The sequence below is a fragment of the Wolffia australiana genome, chromosome 1, assembly GCF_029677425.1.
Source record: "Wolffia australiana isolate 7733 chromosome 1, ASM2967742v1".
NCBI lineage: Eukaryota > Viridiplantae > Streptophyta > Magnoliopsida > Alismatales > Araceae > Wolffia > Wolffia australiana.
The window spans coordinates 18,542,287-18,566,228 of NC_135835.1; the positions used below are offsets into that span (position 1 = coordinate 18,542,287).

The 23,942-nt window shown below is 40.5% G+C and overlaps 1 protein-coding gene across 1 annotated transcript; it reads left to right on the forward strand.

Annotated features, from left to right (window-relative positions):
- The first annotated feature begins 2,177 nt into the window (after positions 1-2,177).
- Positions 2,178-7,096, forward strand: LOC144709636 (fumarate hydratase 1, mitochondrial-like). The gene is made up of 18 exons (XM_078583230.1): positions 2,178-2,374; positions 2,447-2,608; positions 2,917-3,034; positions 3,101-3,250; positions 3,517-3,627; positions 3,710-3,793; positions 4,060-4,158; positions 4,248-4,298; positions 4,383-4,432; positions 4,597-4,678; positions 4,925-5,019; positions 5,105-5,171; positions 5,285-5,335; positions 5,479-5,574; positions 5,658-5,756; positions 5,835-5,864; positions 5,946-6,011; positions 6,896-7,096. Exons 2-18 carry the CDS (start codon positions 2,454-2,456, stop codon positions 6,980-6,982), a joined length of 1,491 nt encoding a protein of 496 aa, XP_078439356.1. The 5' UTR covers positions 2,178-2,374; positions 2,447-2,453; the 3' UTR covers positions 6,983-7,096.
- Positions 7,097-23,942: the final 16,846 nt, after the last annotated feature.

The window sequence follows — 23,942 nt, forward strand, 5'->3', positions numbered from 1 at the left end:
ATGCCGAATTTTGAGAGGAGGAGCTCATTCTTGATGGTTCTCTATCACAACTGTAAGACAGAGAGGAGCTCCAACCTGGATGGACTTGTTTGATATGATTTACTTCATTGTATTAAAAATTTTTGGTGTATTTTGGATGTTAATAGTTAAATCTCTTAATCGTTCTTCTTAATTTCTGTCTGAACTTCGAAATCGCTTGGCTTGAGCGACATGTACAAGCCCTGATTAGAATTGAGAGGAGTAATTGAAAGATTTAACTAGGTATTCAAGTGAATTTCAAGAAAACTATAAAAAAACAACATAAAAAGGGTTAACTTTCTAGGAGATTAAATTTCCCATTTCAATATTCAGTAGAGTAGATTTTTTCCTGAATTATCAAATCTACAGAATCAACCAAAACAAATCTAAATCTTCTTGTCAATCTCTCTACTTGAACTCTTTGATCCCTTCAATTCGATCAATTAATTCAAATTAGAGCCCCTTATTTCTTCTATTCATCTCATCTCTTCTATCCCCCTTTCTACATTTCTCCTCTAATTAGGGTAATTTGATCTCTATTGAAGATTAAATTAACCCAAATTAGGTTCAAATTATTCAAGAAGAACATCAATTTGATTCCTTACTAGCTTCACTTAGACGATACTCGTACTCACCACTACACATCCTAAATAGAGTTTTTATAAATTTTATTGTATAAGCTAAAATTGACGACGACAAAGGTTTAAAATTGCATAAAATTCACCCCTATTTTTGGCTTATCAAAACTTAACCAATCAATTGGGGTAAATCGATTCTTATTTAATTAATCTATATGTTGATATAGTTAATTAATAAGGTTGGTCAATAAATGTTATTGAGCCATTAAAGTTATTAACAAGAACGATACATGGGCCTAGAGGATCACACACACAAGGTCATAAGGGCATTGGTGGATATATTTTACTTTGGAGGGTTTTTGAGAAAAACCTTAAGTGAAACATAAAGAAGTAAATGGTTCTGATATTAAGCACCTAGAGGGTCACACGCACAAGGTCATGTGGGCATTGGTGGATATATTTTACTTTAGATGATTTTTGAGAAAAACCTTAAGTGAAATATAAAGAAGGAAAGGGGTCTCATATTAAGCACCCATGCAAGCCTGATCTGAGAGCTCCTCCCTTTCTCTACTCTCTTATCCACCCATCCAAGGAAGAGTGTCTTCATGGTGAGGAGATCTTCTAGACTTTTAAGAAGAGTTGAAGAAGAAGACGTGGAGATCCAAGCGCCGACTGATTGCGTTAATACCTCTAGAGGCCGAGCGCGTGAATGACTTCAAAACTATCTCGGAGTGACAAAGACAAGGGTGGAACGAGTTCCCCAAAAGGTAAATTCAATATGTTGATTTTATAGATCGATTGTGAATTGACGTACAAGCTTCCCCATCCATGGAACACGTTTTCCAAGGAGAACCATGGCACCAAACCCAACATACGGAACATACCATCGGTCAGTATAGTTCCGGATCGTCCGGGACGTGGACGATGGATGGGACGGGACAAAGATCATCCCGTCTGACGTCCGGTAGCAGTCCAGGGAGGTGGAGTATACTGTTTTTTCGTCCGAGACCGCCGAACGCGATAGTTTTTCGTCCGAGCGGATGGGACAATTTTTTCGTCTTGGGATGAAAAATCTTTTGGTCTGCGTCCCTGTACTAGTATAGCTCCGGGTCATTCGAGACGTGGACGATGGACGGAACGGGACAAAGATCGTCCTGTCCGATGTCCGGAATCAGTCCAGGGACGTAGAGAGGACGGTTTTTTCGTCCGAGACCTCCAGAGTGGATGGTTTTTTCATCTGAGTGGACGAAAACCGTCCAGCCCATTCGTCTCAGGATGAAATTTCGTCCAGGTTTTTGTCCAAACTCACGGACGGTACGATTGTTTCGTCTGAGCGGACTAAAACCGTCCCATCTGTTCATCTCGGGACGAATTTCCATCCCGGTCTTCGTCCAACCTCGCAGACGGGACTATTTTTTCATCCTGGGACGAAGAAACCGTCCCATCTGCGTCTCTGCACTCTACCGGTCAGCCCCGCCCCATCCATCCAAGATCGTCATCCGTCATTCATCCAACAAGCCTACTATAAATCTATGACTATATAAAGAGGTTGCAATTCCTGGCCTACTAGTAGTTACGTCAGCAAGCAAGAGGAGGACGTTCGGCGCACGGTTCAAAGAAACTGGCTTTGGCCGCCATTAGTGGGTCCGGATTTTACAGTCCAATTTCCAAAGCCGTATCGGTGAGCTTCTTTGATCCAACCTCTTCTCTAGATTCGTAACAAACCCCGTTCGTTGATTTCCTTCCAACCCAAGAGCGGGACGATCTTGAAGAACAGGGTAAGCATCTGGGTTTTTTTCGTCTGGTGCGTTTTTTCAATTTTTGTCATCTGTGCGAAAAAATTGATGCAGATTAGCAATGCTGAAGGCTTCGCGGCGGTTTTCATGCCGATTGAGCGGGGTTTCACCTGCCCTGCTAGCGGGAGTTCTTCACTCGGCGTTTGGCAGGGGGATATCGACTGCTTTCCGGGAGGAACGGGACACGTTTGGCCCCATTCAGGTGCCGGCTGATAGGTTTGTTGAGAGGAATTCGTTGTGGAAAATTTTATTTTTATGCTTGATAGAATTATTTGGAAATTGGCTTCCTAGGAAGTATGTAGCTCCAATGTTGTTGATTCAAAGGGATGAGTGACTACTTTGATGATTTAAAACTTAGTTCGCAGGATACATTGTTGTTGGTAAAGAAATTGTTCTCTTTGAAGCTTATTTGTGCCTCGCTTCTGAATCGTATTTATGGAATGGTGTTTTTTATACACATTGTTTATGGAAGCCACTTGCTATTGAAGACCAGTTTGCGCTAAAATGGAAATTGTATTTTTAAGGTTATGGGGAGCTCAAACTCAAAGATCACTGCAGAACTTTGACATTGGCGGTCAAAGTGAGCAGATGCCAGAGCCGATCATTAGGGCATTTGGCATCCTCAAGAAATGTGCAGCAAAGGTCTGTTCATCGATTTTATTCTTATTTCACTGCTAATTCTTCGGTAAAAAAATTAATAAAATACAGGTGAACATGGAGTACGGTCTGGATCAGCATATTGGGAAAGCCATTATCCAAGCTGCGCAGGAGGTAGCTGAGGGAAAGCTCAACGATCATTTTCCTCTCGTGATATGGCAAACTGGAAGTGGAACTCAGAGCAACATGAACGCTAATGAGGTTAATTTTTTTTTTTTTAAATTCTGCAGGTTTTTTGAATGCAAATTTTTGATTTCTCGAAATTTTTTTTTTTATAGAATGAAATTCCCTTTCCACTTAAAAAAGAAGAAAGTACCGAAATATCAGGATTTAATAATTATTGTTTAGTATGCCACTGATACACTGTTTGCATATCCGGTACATCTAGAAAAATTAATTCATTTTTAACGAAGTTGATTCGGACAAGTTACGGCCATCAACATTTAATTCTCATTTTTTTTGTGCAGGTAATAGCCAATAGGGCAGCTGAGATTCTTGGGCATAAGCGTGGTGACAAGCATGTGCATCCCAATGATCACGTCAACCGGTCGCAGTCTTCAAATGATACATTTCCAACGGTTTATCACAATTCTTCTACGAATTTTTTCCGAAATTCAACTTTGACGGGCACTTCAATAATTTCGTTTCTTGTTTATCCAGGTTATGCATATTGCAGCTGCATTAGAGATGAACAAAATTCTTCTTCCTGGTTTGTCTGACTTGCATTCTTCCCTGCTTCAAAAGGTTGATCTTCTTACCCTCAAAGATTTTTTCTTTAATCCATGTAATAAACTAGAATTCATTAGACTATTTAGTTCAAAAAAAGAGAGAATTCATTAGACTACGGCAATAAACTAAAATCTGGGTTAATTTAGTTGAAATCATGTAATCATTGTTCACCAATGTGGCAGAGACAATACAAATTATTTCTTTTCATTTAAAGTCGCAGTTGATAAGTTTATTCTTGGATTATTATCTACGATTGAATGCATATTTCTTATTGTTACCAGTCTCAAGAGTTTCGAGATATTATCAAGATAGGCCGCACACATACTCAGGATGCTACTCCCTTAACTCTTGGACAGGAGTTCAGTGGATATTGCACGCAGGTTTGTTCCAACAATAGTTTTTTCTTCTTTTGAGATTTTGAAAGCAAGCAAGAATTTTACTTTTTTCTCTTTCCTTTTTTGTCCTCTAGGTTCAGTATGGAATTCACAGAGTAAAGGTTACTCTGCCTCGCATGTACCAGGTAAAGAATTTTCGAAATAGTTGCGCTGGGAAAATATTTGGACGATAGATTGTCCTGATTTGATGTTTGTATCTATCAAAACAGCTAGCTCAGGGCGGAACAGCCGTGGGAACTGGTTTGAACACTAAGAAAGGGTATGATTGCATTCTATCTACTTTTCTAAAAGTTCATATTGTTCCTCTTTCATTTTTCATTTTCTTGTTCTCTTTATTCATTGAAAACCTATATCTGCGTCAACACATTTCAATCTCCTGGAATCAAACTCATTGGTCTTTCAATCCATCATCTGTGTGATTAGGTTTGATGTAAAAATTGCGGCTGCAGTTGCTGAGGAAACTGATTTACCGTTTGTCACGGCAGAGAACAAATTTGAAGCTTTGGTTGGATCCCTCTCTCTTTCCTATTAATTTTGTTTTTTGACTTATATTCTCTGTATTTCAGCTATTTCTTTTTTCCACTTTTACAGCTAGCTACTGTATAGACATTGTTATTTATTTCTTTTCCATTTCTTTCTCCTCTCTCTGTCTTTTGGGTGGCTTAAACTCTTTCCAACAACTTGAAAAAGGAAAATGTGAAAGTATACCTTTTCTGTACTAAGCGGGTTATTTTTTATCTGATTTTTTCAGGCCGCGCACGATGCTTTTATTGAAACTAGTGGAGCTTTGAATACCGTCTCTGCGTCCTTGATGAAGATTGGAAATGATATTCGGCTCCTCGGAAGGTTATTCTAGTTTATTAGTTTTTTTCATGTTTAATAACGGATTAAATCAGTGTAGATTCAATCTTAACCATTCATTTTATTTTAGTGGCCCACGCTGTGGACTCGGCGAGCTGATTCTCCCTGAAAACGAGCCAGGCAGCAGCATCATGCCCGTAAACACACCAGACAAAATACCTTTTTCTGTTTCTTTTACTTAATTTTTTGGTTATTTTGATGACATATTGTATATTTATTTTGTAGTTTCTGATATATGTTTCCTTTTTAGGGGAAAGTGAACCCAACCCAGTGCGAAGCTCTTACAATGGTCTGCGCTCAGGTAATTATTTTTAATATTTACTATCATTCATGGAAATCTTGTAAATAGACTCGTTCCTTGCCTCTATTTTTTCTTACCTCTATTTCAGAGGACTTATAAAGAATGATGTAATGTAAACTAATCATATCAATGATTACCGGCAGGTCATGGGTAATCATGTGGCAATCACGATTGGTGGGTCAAATGGTCATTTCGAGCTTAACGTCTACAAGCCCCTCATTGCGAGTAACTTAATCCGAGCAAGTTCCTACTCTCAAAACTGAAAATTTGCTTTATTTTGTTGGATTTATGAAAAATCGAGATTTTTTTGCATCTCTGATAGTCTGTAAGGCTGCTGGGGGACGCTGCCTCATCCTTTGAGAAGAACTGTGTGAGGGGAATTCGTGCAAATAATCAGAGGATTTCAAAGCTTCTCCACGAGGTGGAATAGCACCCTGTCTGAATTCAATAATTTAGTTACTCTCTTATGTTTTTCTGATGCATACTCTTCTGTACGCAGTCACTGATGCTTGTCACATCCTTGAATCCTGTAAGTGTTAAATGGGATCTCACGTTTTTCTTGGGCTTCGATTTCTTCATTTTTATGAAATATTTTTTTGAATTTCTGTAGAAAATTGGGTATGATAAGGCTGCTGCGGTGGCTAAGAAAGCTCATAAAGAGGGTACTACCCTGAAGGTGCTTTTCTCACTCTCTCTCTCTCTCTCTCCTTGTTCTGTCTCTCTATCTCTTTGTCAAAATTTCTCCTTATTCTCCCTCACATTTTCTTTCTTCCTCTCGCTACTATCCCCCTCATTTTCTTGTTCACTCTCTGTCTGTCTCTGTCTCTGTCTCTAGATCTCTCAGTCAAGATATCTCCTTTTTCTCTGCCTCATTCTCTCTCTCGATCTCTCTCTCACAATCTCATTTTCTTGCCCACCATCTCTCTCTCTCTCTCTCTCTATATATATATATATATATATATATATAACCTTGTTCTCTCTCTCTCTCTCTATATATATATATATATAGATCATCTCAGTCAAGATATCTCCTTGTTCTCCCTCTCACTTTCTCTCTTCCTCTCTCTACTCTCGCGCTCCTTATCTATTTGTCAAGACATCTCCTTATTCTCCCTCTGATTTTCTCTCTTCCTCTCTCGCTTTCTTTCTGGGTCTCTCCCTTTGGTCTATCTCTTTCTCTCTATCTGTCATCTTCCCCTTCCCTTCTCTATCTCTTTTCTCCCTACGTCCCTAACCTTTTTACCCTCTCAGACTATAACCTTGGGGAATGAGGCAAAATTATGGAGAACGAATGATGCCTCTTCTCCTTTGTTACTCCTCCCGATTGTATCACTCCCTTCTCTGGCTTTCTTCCTGTTCATAATTTTCCATATCTTTTTCTCTAGAGATCCATTTATCTTTAAACACGCCCCCCTCTTTGCCTCCTTTATCTCTTGCTTTCTGACCAAATTAACATCTGAACTAGTGGATCAAGGGAAATCTTATGATTTTGTGAAGGTTTCTAGGTGGATTAAACTCCTCCTGTTCTGATATGTTATATAATTTGTTACATTCTTACAGGATGCGGCGCTTGGCCTTCAAGTGCTTACTGCTAAAGAGTTTGATGAACTGGTGGTTCCAGAGAAGATGATCGGCCCCTCTGATTGAATTATTATTGAGAGTAATGATTAAATTCTCTCATTTTTCCTTTTGATCCTGATGAATAATATGGTTCTTCTGCCTAAGGAAAAATATTTTTCTCATAATAATTTTGTTTTGGTACTACCTTCCCTTATTGTATGGAGTGTCCATAGACCCATGTGATGATAGATCTTAACTTCTTATCACTTGGAGTGAGATAAACAATCTTGTTGGAGAATCTATTAGCATGAATAATATCAGAACAAAAAAATTAATTGGATTGTGGTACAACAAATAAAAAAGGTAAACATAATCAACGAAGGTCCCAAGAACACTATGATGAGATCATGAATTCTTGGAGGATATGGGGGAGATCGACTCCATTCCCTGCACATTATGTTTTAAAAATCTCAGAGGAAGGAACTAGAATCTTATAATTCTCTGAATGACATCAAAGGTCCTCTACAAGAACCTTAAGTTGATTTTTGGGTGAGCTTTAATACCACTTCTAGTTCCTTTAAATTTAGTAACGTTTGGCCACTATTATCTACTGAGTATGGTCTATATGTTTGGTGATGAAAAATAGAGACTATGGCTTCAATTTCTAAACTAGGTACATCCACGTTAACTTATACTTTGGTCAGTCACTGAGCTTGGGCATATGTACATAAGAAAAAATAAACTAAAGCTATCATATAACCCTGATACTGTACTAAATGTAACACACCTAGTTTTTATGTTTCTTTGTAAAATTGTAACTCATGATCTGATCAATTTATAGAGAGCTTGTTTTTTCAAAAATCATAGAAGCCTCTTAAATTAAAACAGTATTGCGGAACCAAGTTCATGACCAATTAATGCAATTTTTTTTAGGGCATAGGCAAACCATTTTTTTATTACCTTTCCTTTTACTATATCTTAGTTACCCTTAATCACCATAATCACTTACTGGTCACTTTATTAATTGCACTTAAAAAAACATAATTTTGGACAGATAATCAATATGTTTTGGTAAGAAATATTTAAGAGTTTAGATAAGAAGCAAAGCCCAGCCTGAATGGTTAATAATAAAGAAATACTTATCAGTTCCCATGACTAAAGAATTATAGGGAAGATAAAGGAAACACAAGAAGCCAAGGAATTAATGATAATTAAAAGTTGATAAAAATTTAAATGATCATAATTAAACACTATTAATTGAATGATAAACAAGAAATTAATGTTAGCTACGTCAATTAAATATTTTGATTTATACATAAGTATTAATTACAAGCATACAAATAAGGGTTAAATCCTTAGGGAGAAAGTACTGAATTAATGAATAATATTTAATATATTAATAAGATTATATATATATCAAATATAAATATAATTGAATAAAATCTGAGTAGTAAAGTTAATTCAAAATCATTCCGAGATGATGAATTTTTTCCTATTTAACCTAATTTATAGAAAAAATTAATTACATAAGTTCGGGGATTTTTCTGAGACTATCTAGCATAAAATGATAAAATATTATCTCAATTGACATTCATTAACATGGGGAAATCGTGCCGAGAATGTTCGATGCTGGTGAGTGGAGCAAAGTGATTTTGCCATCGTGAATCGTGGGAGAGATATTGACATCTACGCGCTGGTAAGCAGCGGCGTGTGGGCAAGTTAGGCAGATATACTGTTGTTGGTTGCCACGGAGATGAAGGCATATATGCGCTGGTGAGTGGTGGATTTTGAGGTCACATGGTGAAAACCTAGGCCATCCTCTAAGGTGATAACCTATGGAAAAAGATAGAGACATGAGTCAGAAGAAAATATAAATATTACAATAACCCCATTCTCATATACCCAAAGGACCAAGTAATATGTTGTTTTCCATTTCTCAACTTAGAAATTGCATGCATGGTTTTACGAGGATTTTTTATTTTCACTTGAGATATGATTTAGAGCTTGAGGACGGATGACATTTTGTCATTCGTCGTTCAAAAAATGTCATCCTTCATCGTCTCGAGCGACGGACGGATGACTGAATGAAGAGCTTTTAGTCATCCGTCATTAGTCATCCGTCATCTGTGATGGATGAAAGATTACAGAAATGATGAATGGATGACGGAACGGACGGATGACTTTCGGTGGACGGAAATATTTCTCTCACTTGCTTCTCTCATTCTCTCTATCGCTCCCTCTCCCCCTCTCTCTTTCTCTCGATCACTCCCTCTCCCTCTCCCTCTCTCTTTCTCTCGATCACTCCCTCTCCCTCTCCCTCTCTCTTTCTCTCGATCACTCCCTCTCCCTCTCCCTCTCTCTTTCTCTCGATCACTCCCTCTCCCTCTCTCTCTCAATCACTCACTCTCCTTCTCCCTCTCCCTCTCTCTCTCAATCGTTTGCTCTCCTTCTCCCTCTCTCTCGGTCCCTCCCTCGTCCTCTCTCTCTCTCTGGATGGTTCCCTCTCCTTCTCCCTCTCTCTCTCTCGATTGCTCCCTCTTCCTCTCTCTTTCTTTTCCTCTCGATCGCTCCCTCTTCCTCTCTCTTTCTTTTCCTCTCGATCGCTCCCTCTTCCTCTCTCTTTCTTTTCCTCTTGATCGCTCCCTCTCCCTCTCTCTCTCTCTCTCAATCGCTCCCTCTCCTCCTCTCTCTCTCTCTCTCAATCACTCCCTCTTCCTCTCTGTTTCTTTTTCTCTCAATCACTCCCTCTCCCTCTCTCTCTCTCAATCGCTCCCTCTCCTCCTCCCTCTCTCTCAGTCGATCACTCCTCATCCTCTCTCTCTCTCTGTCAAGAGTACATGTCGGCAGCACCTGACAAAGGAGGTGCAGCCGACATCCCAGACCATACCGCCGCCACTCGCAGTCAAGTAGAAACATTGGGACTCATCAATTCATGACGCACAATTCGGGCGATCTTGTGCATCGCCATTGTCGTTGAATGATCCCTTCGTCGGAGGAACCTTAAGATCTGGTCAGAGCTTGCTCTGATACCATGTTGAGAAATCAATACAGTCTAGAAGACGAAGTAGAAAGCAGAATGATATTCTGGAAAACAAAAGTATATTTAACTTTCAGATCCATACATCCTTTTATAGAGACGGATGTCCCTCAAGTTGCACCAGTTGGGATTAAGCTCACTCGGAGCAACTATCCCCTATAGATGAGCTGCATAAAAGCCACCGTTGGAGCCCAATGACTAGGTAAGCATCTCACACATGAGAGACCTACTTCTACTCCACCATTTTCAGATTCGAAAAATCCCTGGTGGATGAGGGACATGGCAGTAATAGCCATAATGATCGTCCATGAGCGACAAAGTTCTTCCCATCATACAAGGCTGTTCGACTGCTCTGGCAGCATGGAGGACTCTCAACATCGAGCTCTCCTCTAGAACATAATCCAGAGTTATGGAACTGACTAATCAACTACATAGCATCGAAAAAGGTGCGCGTTCCATTGATGAATTTGTCCAAGAAATACGTAATGTCATTCATGCACTCTGTGCATTTGGAGAGATAGTCAACGAACATACTTTGAAATTTATTCTACTTCGGGGTCTCGGACCAAGATATCAAGCATTTCTAACCTGCGTGAATACACACACAAGTCCTCTATCTTTCGATTCTATTGTGGCAATGCTATGATCGGAAGAAATTATGCTGGGAGCCAGAGCTAAACGCGAAGAAATTGCTACTCTAGAAGCCAATTAAGCTCACGCAGATCAGCAAACTACAAGAGGTCAAGGAGACTGAGGACGGGGAAATCGCGGATGAGGCTCCGTTCAATCAAATCGAACAGGTCTGAAATGCCAAATCTGTGGGAAGATTGGGCATCGAGCGGATGTGTGTTACGATCGATTCGGGCCGCGTACTCCAGGAAGCACACCACGCACACAACACGTTCGAGCCCCTCAACACCAAGTACACGCATACTATCTCACTCCAAGACCGCCAACAACACCTCTACAACAAATCAAACACACTGGTATCTAGATAGCAGAGCAACACATCATGTCACTCCGGATCCTCAAATGACAAACCAAGCTACGCCTTATCAAGGCTTGGACAATGTCTACATTGGCGACAGTACATGTTTGTCAATACAATCAATTGGAAATTCATCTTTCAAACAAGTCATTGCAAAATTCAGCTTCAAAACATTTTACATGTCCCCAAAATTACAAACAATCTTCTATCATTTCGTCAACTTATAGCTGACAATAATGTTTATGTTGAATTTCACCCCCATTCTTGTTTAATTAAGGATCGACTTACGGGTAACACTACTCAAGGGTGATGTCCAAAACGGACTATATCCCATCGCACTCCAAGTTTCTCCACCATCTTCTTTCGGGCAGGCATCCACTGAACTCTGGCATCAACGTCTTGGTCATCCTGCCTTAAATATTTTGAAAAATACTCTATCACGTTTTCATTTCCCTTCAAATTTGCTGTCAAATCTGCATGTTTGCGAACCATGTGCCATGTCCAAGGCAAAACAATTACCGTACTTGTCTTTTGCACACAAATACTCTACCCCTCTTGAATTAGTTTACTCTGATCTCTGGGGTCATGTTCCTGTTTTATCTCATTCGGGGTTTTCTTATTATGTGACCTTTATTGATGCCTTCAACCGATACACTTGGCTTTATCCCTTAAAGAGAAAGAGCAATCTTATGGATGTTTTTTTACGTTTTAAATGTTTTGTGGAATGAAAATTTCATCACAAAATCAAAGATTTTCAATCTGATTGGGGGGGAGAATATTGTTCTCTCCATCTCCTGTTTAAAGAGCAAGGGATTCAACACCGAGTCTCCTGCCCATAGGCTCATCAGCAGAATGGTACTGCCGAACGAAAGCACCACCACATCATCGAGATGGCACTCACCCTGATGCTTCATGCAGGTACTCCACAACGCTTTTGGGACGAAGCTACTGCTATAGCAGCCTTCTTGATTAATCATCTTCCAATGGCACAATTAACGTACAAATCTCCTTACGAGGTACTTCACAACCATATTCCAAATTACAGTTTTCTTAAGAATTTTGGATGCCTATGCTATCCAAATCTTAGACATTATGATGTATCTAAGTTAAGCACTTGGTCTGAACGAAGTGTCTTTCTTGGGTATAGCTCGTGTCACCTTGGTTACCGTTGTCTAATTTTTTGCACGTATAAAATTATAATTTCTAGACATGTAATCTTTGATGAGAATACCTATCCATCCCTTATCAAAGATTCCATCACACCTCCTTTAGAAAATTGGTTAACTACTGATTATTCTAAACCTATTGTACAACTTCCTCCACTTGACATTAAACCACTACAACAAAATCATCGATTTGGAGTCTGAAAAGTCTTTATCAAACAATATCCTATAGAACATCACTCTCCAATCACTCCTCCATAGCAAATTCAGAGTATCAGTTCACCCGAACCACAAATAGTTGAACTTAGTTCCACGCCACCCTAGCGTTTCAAAAATATTTCTGAATTATACCATACTTCCACCAAAAATCCTTTTCCTATATGCCTATCCTCACATACTTTTCCTATGGAACTAAATACAGTAGATCGTGCTCTTAAGGACCCTGTGTGGCGTAAAGCTATGACCGAAGAATACTTGGCACTCATGAGCAATCACACCTGGGACCTAGTACCATCTCCAGCCAACACCAAACTGGTTGGCTGTAAATGGGTTTTTCGCACCAAACTTAAATCCAACGGTTCTTTCGATAAGTGCAAGGCCAGACTAGTAGCTCAAGGTTTTATCCAAACTCCAGGTGTAGATTATCACGAAATGTTCAGTCTTGTGCTTAAAATGACTACTCTGTGAACCCTCCTTGCTCGAGCTGCAAGTAAAAAATGGCACATCCACCGGTTTGATATCTCAAATGCCTTTCTCCACGGAGACCTAAATGAAACTATATATATGCGTCAACCTCCCGGTTTCATTTCTTCTAATGCTCATTATGCCTGTCATTTACAAAAATCACTCTATGGGCTAAAATAGGCTCCACGAGCTTGGTTTCAAAAGCTTAGCCAATTTTTCATTTCAAATCAATTCACTGGGTCACGTACTGACCCCTCTCTCTTTTTTTAAATTAACAATAATTCACCACAATATGTTCTTGTCTACATTGATGATATACTAATCCTAAGTCCACGTTTAGATGTGATCTTACACACTGTTTCAGCACTAAGCAAACAATTTGCAGTTCGAGATTTGGGACTGATGGAAATATATGTGGTCGGCAAGCCAATCACACATTCCACATCTCGTTCCATGTTCATTCATAGAAAATATTCATTATAGTGCACGTGTGATGCACATAATGAAGTCCATGAATACATGATCGGACTTAAGTGAATTATGATGAGATCGTAATACGGAGATCACTAGTCTTTAAGCATGTGTTCTAAACATTCCTATTCAAAGGATACACTAGAAGGACATCAAAGTATCCGGATAGAATAGCACTATCTAGCCTCACTCACATGATGAGTATGGTAATTTGCGTAGCCATTAGTGTGGAGACATTAATGATAGATAGTGGGGCTCTTTAGTGGAAAGAGTTCACTGAATTGATCCGTACGAATCCCTGAATGGTATTATACCGAACTGTCAATCAGGTTGATTCACATCACGGTTGTGTAAGTGGTCCTTAGACCTGAGACACCAAAGACGTCTTGTGGACGGACGGTTGTATTTTGGCTATGGCCAACGAGTCTCTAATCATGGGATTCTAAACGGTCTTAGTTCGGGTGCATCAAGAAGTACACAAAGGCGATTGAGTAGTCAAGATGTGATCGTCGGTATAAGAGGTGACAACTAAAGGAAGACGATGCAATGAAGTCCTTGGCCAAGGCAGTGAAATATCGAAGAAGAGTTTTCCGATGATTTCCGAATGCATCAGTACTAACTCGGATGATCGATTAGGGTTTGACAGTTGACCATACCCTAAGTCGTCCAAGGAGCATCAAGTGGATGAGGGATTATACATACACGATAACCAATGATGAACAGGTTCCATGAGTGAGTCGATACACATTCCTTTGTATCTTCTAGGACACGAGGTGTAGCTTGGCACCCCACGTGTCAGAGTCTCAACCTATCGATTGGGTTAAATCGATCCGACATTAATGAATCTATATGATGATATAGTTAATTAATTTGGAAGGCCAATAAAGGTTATTGGGCTGTTGGAGTTGTTAACTAGACTGATACATGGGCCTAGAGGGTCACACGCAAATGGTCTTTTGGACGTTGGAAGATATACTTAAGTTTTTGAGGTTTTTATGAAAAATACCCACTTAGTATAAATAGGGGAAGGCCCATAACAAAATTCATCCAGGCTAGAATTGTTCAGGGGCCTGTCCCCTTCTTCTCCACTCTCCCCACACCCCTTCTCCATCCCTGATGTGATCGGGACGACGTAACAACGCCGACGGAGAAAGAATGGGGTTCGTCAACGAGAAGGAGGAGATACGACGTGCCGAGGACCGCGTGGATACATCTAGAGGCTGCACACGTGAGCAGCTCGACTCAGCTCACTTCGGGATCCAAGAAATCACGGATGTGATCCTTCCATCCATGGAAGGTACTTCGTTTAATGTTTTTGTTGATGTCGTTAGATTCGTTCAAGTCTTCCGCTGCGAATCATTTTTATTTATTCATCCATGTCAAGGACTATAGAACCCAACAAGGACCAGCCACAAGCTTTCTTGGCATCAAACTTCAGCACAACCAGGTTGGTCTCACCCTCTCTCAGGAATCATATGCTATAAAAATTCTTCAGCTGGCCGATATGACATAATGCAAACCTGTTACTACCAATTGGCCAGTTCAAATGTGCGACAAACAAAAGTCAAAATGCACGACCAACCCTGATAGCACCCTATATCGAAAGATTGTTGGAAGTTTACAATATTTAAATCTCACTCCTCTTGACATTGCATTTGCAGTAAATAAAGCATGTAAATTCATGCATGATCCAAGTGACTCTCATTGGCAACAACTCTAACATTTACTACGTTATCTTTAAGGAACTTTCCATTTCTCATTACAATTTTACTAAGATTCTCCTCAAAGTATTCACATTTTCAGTCATGCTGACTGGGCTGCTGATCCACTTGATCAGAAGTCGACCGGCAGTTACTTGATTTACCTTGGCCAAAATCTGATCAGTTGGGCATCAAAGAAACAAACCACTGTAGCTCGTTCAAGTACCGAAGCAGAATATAAAGCACTTGCCAATGCCACCGCTGAACTTCTTTTGGTTAAACTCTCTCCTCAAAGATTTAAACATTTCTCTTCTCTCCCTCAGCGTTATGGTGTGACAACATCGGTGCTACATATCTAAGTAAAAACCCAGTTTTTCATGCTGTTACTACATATCTAAGTAACATATCGAAATTGATTATCACTTTGTTCGTAATGCTGTAGCTAAGAAATTAATGCAGGTTTCCTACCTTTCCACTCTTGACCAAACTGCTGACCTTCTTACAAAGGCTCTTCCTCGTGCACGCTTCTGCTCTCTTTGATTCAAACTCCACCTTCTCCCAGAGCTGAGTTCGCGGGGGGCTGTCAAGACTACACGTCAGCAGCACCTGACAAAGGAGGTGCTGCTGACATCCCAGACCATACCGCCACCACTCACAGTCAAGTAGAAACATTGGGACTCATCAATTCATGATGCACCATCATTCCACTGCGACCGGACTTCATTTAAATTTAGTTAACTATATTTCATACTTGAGGGACATCCGACTCTATAAAAGGCTGTATGGATCTGAATGTTAAATATACTTTTGTTTTCCAGAATATCATTCTGCTTTCTACTTCATCTTCTAGACTATATTAATTTTTCAACGCTCTCGATTCCTCCCTCGTCCTCTTTCTCTCCACTCCCTCATGCTCTCTCTCTATCGATCACTCCTTTGTCCTCTCTCTGCCGATCACTCCCTCGTCTTCTCTCTGCCGATCACTCCCTCATCCTCTCTCTCTCTATCGATCACTCCCTCGTCCTCTCTCTGCCGATCACTCCCTCGTCCTCTCTCTGCCGATCACTCCCTCATCCTCTCTCTCTCGATCGCTCCCTCTCCTTCTTCGTCTCTCTGTCGATTACTCTTCATCCCCTCTCTCTCTTTCTAGATTGATCCCTCATCTTCTCCCTCTCCCTCTCTCTCTATCACTCTCTCTTCCTCTCTCTCTTTTGATCATTCCCTCTCCTTTTCCCTCTCTCTCTCTCTCTCTGTCAATTACTCTTCGTCCTCTCTCTCTCTCGCTTTCTAGATCGCTCCCTCTCTCTCACTATCACTCTCCCCCTCCTTCTCTCCCTCTCGATATATTTTTATCTCTCGATCGCTCCCCTCTCCTTCCCTCTCCCTCTCCCTCCCTCCCTCCCTCTCTCTCTCTCTGTCCTGTCAGTCTACATTGTCATCCACTCGTCCGTTATCCATTCCGCTTTCTGTAACTGACTAATAACGGAACGGGACTGATGACGAACTTGTGACGATGGCAAAACCGTGGCGAATGACAAAACGGATGAAACAAAATTTCCTAGACGGATAGCCGAACAGAAGTCCGTTCAGTCCCGTTCCGTTCCTTAAAAAATGCCATTCGTTTTTGCCCAACAACCCTAATGTGATTATAAACAGAAAGTAAATTTCTTGGATTAATTTCAGGCTGAGTTGGGATTTGACCTTGTTCATGGAGGTGGGAACCATTTTTGTTCAATTTACCCTTTGTTCATAGTCTGTCCTCACCGTTTTCTCTTCTCTCATTCACTCGATCTCCTTCTTGAACTCTTGCATCATCCCAACATTTGAGCTTGAACTCTATCAAACCATTCTCAATCATCCTACTTGGTACTGATGCATTTAGGAAATCATCAAAAACCCTTTTTCTGATATTTCCAATACCTTCACCATGGATTATAACATCTTCTTCTGCTAGTTGTATCCTGTAATACCAAAGGCATGTGATCCCATATTTAAAACACAATCACCTTCATGGCCTCGATGCTGCATCCTATTGAAGAGTATTTCGTATCCAATGATTAATGATTCATAGGTCATAGTCAAAACACAATTTTGTCAGTATCTTAGGTATAACAACCACTTACACAACTATACCTTGCACTAAGCTGGTTGATATTTAGGCAACAATGGTCCAGCTATTCATACCTGATAAATAATCTGAGATCTTTCCTAAAGAGCACCCTCTATCTATTTCTAAGTTGTTCCACAAATGATTATCAGATAAACTATATTCATTTTATGATTGGATGTGCATACTGCTAATTTATACATCTATAATGATGTCCTTATCATATTACTTATGGGTATGAATCATTACATTATTATTTTAAACATAAGTAATCACCATGTTATGATATCTTCATAATTCGCTAATCATTGCACATTTTGTTGGACTTCAGTATAAGCATCCCACTTGCATAATAATGATGAAATTTGTATAAATGAATAATGAAATACATGTAAAATGTGTGGTAAGTATGTAGGATATATATCTCCATTAAAGTGATTGTCTTCATGACCTTTCTTTTCAATTCATGTTCCTACTATAAAGAACCTTACCTAGTGTGCATGAGGAAACCCCACATATAAAACATGCTAGTGTTGGATGAAATATTTCAAGACAATTTGCAGCGGAAGCCTTTTGCAAAATTAAACGTCATCGATAAAACTATTGAAACAAAGTACCTTCGCACGGATTGCATCTGTGATTTCTTGGATCCTGAAGCAAGACGAGTAGAGCTGCTCAAGTGTGGAGCCTCTAGACATATCCACGTGATCCGCAGCACGTTGGATCTCCTCCCTCTCTTGACGAGCACCATTCTACCTCCATTGTTGTCGTTATGCCGTCTTGATCGCATCGGGCATGGAGAAGAGTCATGGGGATAAGGGAGAAGAAGAGGAAGGCTTCTGAATAATTCTGGCCTGAGTGAAGAGGAAGGCCTCCCCCTATTTATACTAGGTGGATATTTTTTACCAAACCCTCCAAAACTTAAGTATATCTTCTGACGTCCAAAAGACCGTTTGCACATGACCCTCTAGGCCCATGTATCAGTCTAGTTAACTACTCTAGCGTACTAATACTCTTTATTGACTTTCCAAATTAATTAACTATATCATCATATAGATTAATTAATTTCATATTGATCTAACCCAATTGATAGGTTGAGTCTCCAACACATGGGGTGCCAAGCTACACCTCGTGATCTAGAAGATACAAAGGAGTGCGTATCGACTCAGTCATCAAACTTGTTCATCATCCGTTACCGTGTACGTATAGTCCCGCATCCACTTGACACTCCTAAGATGACTTAGGGTATGGTTAACTATCGAATCCTAATCGGTCATCCGAGTTAGTACTTATGTATTTGAAAATTATTGTGGAACTCTTCTCCGATATTTCACTGCCTAGGCCAAGACTTCATCGTATCATCTTCCTTGAGCTGTCACTTCTAATACCGAGGGTGGACGATCCCATATTGACCACTCAATTGTCTTCATGAACTTCTTGATGTACCCAAACTAAGACTATTTAGAATCCCATGATTAGGAAAACGTAAGTCATAGTCAAATTACAACTGTATGTCCACAAGATGTCTTTGGTGTCTCAAGTCAAAGGACCACTTGCACAACTGTGACATGAAGCAACCTGATTGACAGTTCGGTATAATAACAGATCAATTCAGTGAACTCTTTCCACTAAAGAGCCCCCACTATCTATCCTTAATGTCTCCACACTAATGGCTACGCGAATTGCCATACTCATCATGTGAGTGAGGCTAGATAGTGCTATTCTATTCGGATACTTCGATGTCCTTCTAGTGTATCCTTCAAATAGGAATATTTAGAACACATGCTTAAAGACTAGTGATCTCCGTATTATGATCTCATCATAATTCACAAAGTCTGATCATGTATTCATGGACTTCATTGTACACATCACACGTGCACTATAATGAATATGTTTAATTAATTAATATGGAACGAGATGTGGAATGCGTGATTGGCTTGCCGACCACATATATTTCCATTAGACAACCCCTCCTCTTCTAATGACATTATCAATTAAAACCTCCTTTTTAATTTTCATCCCCATGACAAGGAATACTTGGTATATCATGAGGGTGAGAGAGATACAAAGAAAAGGATATTGAAAGATAGAAAGAGATAGAAAATAAGAGAAGATACCATGAATATATTATGAATTCATAAAGTCGTAATATTATGAAACCATGTAACCTTAAACATAACCTAGAACATTAATATGATGCCTCTTTTAACATGAAGTTGATATGTTTACGTGTATTTCATAAATATAAACGTGACCAAAAACTAATCTACGAATTCATATTTGTTAAAGATCATTCATAATTACCACAAACCTAGAAATTCTAACACATTAAACAATATTACCAGATAAAGTAACTCACACCATGACGTCTTGTGAATGGAAATTCAATACTAAGTTTGAGCGGCAAAAAGTATAGAGCAAAGATAAATATTTTTAATGATCTATGTTTTCTCCTCGCTTTTTTGCAACACACACACCACTCCAGTTGACTGATAGATGATAGTGATAGAAATGTTGGAAATTTATGTGGTCTTAAGGCCAATTTCACATGTCATGTTTTATTCAATAGTTCTTGACATAATTTGACCACATACTTGTACTAACCAGAATGACAGATTAAGGTTTAAAAATTAGCCGTACCATGTCCTTCAGGATTCTTACACAGATGAAGGATTATACATATATAATAACTGATGATGATAAAGGCTCCAGGAGAGAGTTGACATACTTCTTGTATCTTCTAAAGAACGAGGTGTATCTTGGCACTCCATGGGCTGACAGCTGAAGGATGCAGTTGTTCCTTATTTATTTAAATGATCTGATATATTTAACTAGTAAGTTAAGCCTAGGAAGATTATTGGTTGATTAAAGATTTTATGTAGACTGATAAATGATCCTAGAGGGTCACACACTATATTTTTTGACGTTGGTGGCTATAATATTAAGTTCTAGGTGCTTATTAAATGATCATGGAGATGGAGACTTTTCTAATTTTCTTTTCAGGAATTTTACAAAAATTCTCTTTTATAGAGAAATAAATAGAGGGGGGCACTCTCAGTTGCTATCGATTTCAATCAGTTTGAGTGTGACTAGGAGAGGGAATTGGACTTCCATTAGAAAAGTTTGAGGATATTGATGCAGGACGTAGTTGGGACGTCGTCCGATCGACACCGAACGTATAGGATCGGTGCCAATGATAGGTAGTGGTAGTCGGACTACGGCGGAGCGTCGTCCGACGGTGAATACGAACGAGCAAATGACGATGGAATGCAAAAGCGGTAAACTATGGTACGTGCAAGTGCCGACTCGCGGGAATTTTCGACGTCCGGGAAATCGATGGAGTCGCCCGGGGATGTAGGGTAGACCCTTTGAACCTTGTTCGAGAGGATGAAGATGGCTACGGGGCCAAATGGGGTAACCCCGCCGGGCGTTGCTATCACGGGACCGGCGAACCCGACTCGTACCAAACAGGTAAGACGCTCTTGTTTTTGATGTAATTCACTCAACCTATCTCGCTCACCTACGTCTAACCCAAGCGCGGTGGAGGCAAATCGAAAGTACATTTAAAAAAGATAAGAGATGGTGACGGGGTGACGTACCTCGTCAGTGTCTGGGGACAGACGTCTTGGTTTCGTGCGTCGGCCTGGTGCGGTGGCGTCGGAGAAGATGGAGTTGAGGCACGGAGGAGTAGATAGCCTGGAGAACTGGCTGGTACGACGTGGCCGTGCGGCTGCATGCGGGCGGTCGGTGCCGGCGCGCGGGTTGTCACGCGGGATCACGCGCGGGCGGCGGCGTCAGTGCCGGGCACGAGCATCGGTGGTGATAGCACCATCGGCTTGCGCACGGGTCCCGATGTCGGTGCACAGCAGGCGGGTGGCAGCGATGGGTTGCACCGTGGACGCGCGTGTTGTAGGGGTCGCTACACAGCACAGGGGAAGCTACATCGGGCGGATCCGGCGTCACATGCAGGAGGATGGACGACGACTGCTGACGGGCACCGCAAATTTGCGCACGGGCAACAGTGTTGCGGCACAACTGAGAGACAACTGCGGCGGGCGGAGCCTGTTTCGCGGCGTGAAAGAATAACTACCACGATGGGCGGAGCCGACATCGCGTGCAGATGAGCGGCGGCAGCGTTCAGCGGTGCCCCGGGCTCACTCGCATGAGTGGCGGCGTCGCAGCGTGGCTTAGCGGCGGCCGCGGTGGCCTGCGCGCGTGCCGCGCGTGGGCGAGAGCGGTGAAGTGCGGGGAGGCGGAACAGCGGCCATGGGCGGCTTGCGGCAGTGCGCACGAGCGCAGGCGGTGCCGGCGCGCGGGTGGCTCGAACGGCGACGGCGGGCAGGTGGTGCAGCTCCCTTTCCTTCCCCTTCTCCTTCGCCTCCTTCTTCCTCCTTCCTCCTTCCTCCTCCTTCCTCTTGGATTGTGACCCCCTCTTTTCTCACGAGAGATTTTCTTCTTCAAAAAAACAAAGGGATACCTCTATTAGGGCATCCATTGTTCCTTTTATAAGGGAACATGGATGGACCCTTACAACTACAAAATATACCAAAATAGGAAGGGGGGGGGGGGGGAAGATGGTTTATCCCCTTAGAGGGTGGAGGGGGGGATCCTTATAGGATGGATCTCCCCTTAGAGGGTGGAGGGGAGGATCCTAATAGGATGGATCTCCCCTTGCTACAACATGATCGTAACGGGAATTGGAACGACGAACAACGAACGAAAAAATGAAAACGACAAACTAAAAAGGAAATGAAGATAGCGTGCCCGTTACCCGGAATACTTGAATTCGGGCATATGTACCATCGCCTTGGCTTACCGGGCGGGCTGAACGCGGTCCGGCGGCGTTTTCGATGATGATGGTGACATCTGCGAAGACGTTTCTGGGGGCTCGTGCTGCGTCACGCCATCAGATATGCCTGTGGGCTAGACATATGAACGGCTTGAGGATACTCACTCAATGAACCAATAAATCATTGGTGCAATTGGTGCAATTGGTGCAAATGTGCCTTTCGGTTTTCAGATCCATCTTTAATTTAATATTCTGCTATGAAAAAAATTTCAGACTGTAGCAATCATGGCCCAAAAATCCTTACAAGAGTAGATGTATGATTAGAATATAAAACACTAGATTATGTATTTATTTTCTTATTAAGTTGAAATGCAACCAGGACCTCAAAATTTATACAATCCTTCATAAAATTATATTTCATTCATTTTGGCTTGATTTGATACTTTAAAATGGTTGTGGTCATGGAAACAACATGGATACATGATACATTGGAGAGATGAGAAAAAAAACAAAGAGTTTTGTCTCAATGCTTGAAGATCTGCCCAAAGTTAGCCCCAAACTCTATATTTGCTTGTGTTTATGCATCATGAAGACATTGAACATGAGGAAAATGGACACCAATGGAAATAATTTTATTGTAACATTAGAGAAAGAGTGTAACTGTATCTTTATTGACCCTTAGACAAATCTAGTATGTAGGACTAACTACCCCCAACTCTAACTTGTGTGAACAATAATTTTCTGTCAGAAGGGACACAGAATGGCTCAAACAATATGACTTAGAAAACCCCATATAAACCTAGAAGTGGCGAACCAGAAATTTGAAAGATGTCGTTTTACAAAAGAACTTGGACAGAGACTCCAACCACAAGAGTTCACAGGAAAAGATTGTATAGTATGAATAACAGGAAGCTAAAGATGAAACATGGTTCCAAAAGTTCAAGTGATTCACTGATTCAGAAAAATATACTGATGGGTGAGGAAAAATTGGTATGGATCTTCTACAAGTTGAACTTTAACAATTTATGCTCCACCAAGAGTTCTTACATCAAATGGGGATCTTCTCACTGTTCTCGTTGCGTTATGTGGGCTTGATTAATTATCCAAAAGTCTTTTACACCACAGAAAGGATAATGGTGAATCCTAATTAAATTTTCAAGTAAATAATGGTGAAATCAACTTTTGTGGAACTACTTTGATATTCTTTTTGTTTCTTGGAAGAGTACCTTCAAGACGTTCTCATGTCTGGCCTCTAGAAGCATCCATGTGATCGCTGGAATGATTGACATACTATTGAACTTCTTCTAGTTGAACTTCTCACCATCCAGTTACACTAGAAGTATATCAATTTTAAATGGAGAGAATACAAGGAGGGCACCCAAGCCCAGCTTGCACCAGCACCTGAAAGGGGTGCCGCCGATTCATACTTCTTATGGATATTTATGTAAAAGTCCTCATAACTTGGAGTGTATCTACCAAAAAAGGATGCAGTCACATGTCAATTCTGCGGGAGATTACCGCCTCATCATGGACACTAGAGAAGCCTTGACATTGAATGACTTTTTTTCCATTCCATTCTTTCAAATAAGTTGGATATGAATAATGAAATGTTCTAATAGTATTATATGCTATTTTTTATTCATCTAAAATTTATTTAATGAAGGAAAATACTTCTATTTGTACACAGATAAGAGATGGATTGTTCAAACATAACATTTATTCAATTGAATCACCAATTTCTTTGAGTTGCTCGAATAAGAGGACCAACAATGTGCATGTATTTAAGAGTTTTGAGACACATATCCCACGAGAGAGTGGAAAAACTAGTGGAGAAGGCTTTTTAGGATCCCAATATTTATTGAAAGTTTATAATTGTATTGATTGTGAAAAGGCTAAGACAATCAATACCTTCAAGATAACTACTAATAGAAGCCAAATTGTACTAGATTTGATACATGCTGATGTGGGCAGACATTTTAACCCTAGGTTCATTGGACAAAAGTAATTTGTTACTTTCAAATATGATTATCCCAGATATATGTATACCTATCTCATCCATGAGAAATCTGAAGTTTATTTTCTGTTTATGGATTTCAAATTTGAGATAA

What these genes read in the sequence shown, in the direction of transcription:
- LOC144709636 (XM_078583230.1), top strand. Translation starts at nt 2,454, where the DNA reads ATGCTGAAGGCTTCGCGGCGGTTTTCATGCCGATTGAGCGGGGTTTCA. An exon ending in TTTCAAAGCTTCTCCACGAG is followed by an intron (nt 5,757 to 5,834) that starts GTGGAATAGCAC and finishes TTCTGTACGCAG; the next exon opens with TCACTGATGCTTGTCACATC. An exon ending in AAGAGGGTACTACCCTGAAG is followed by an intron (nt 6,012 to 6,895) that starts GTGCTTTTCTCA and finishes ACATTCTTACAG; the next exon opens with GATGCGGCGCTTGGCCTTCA.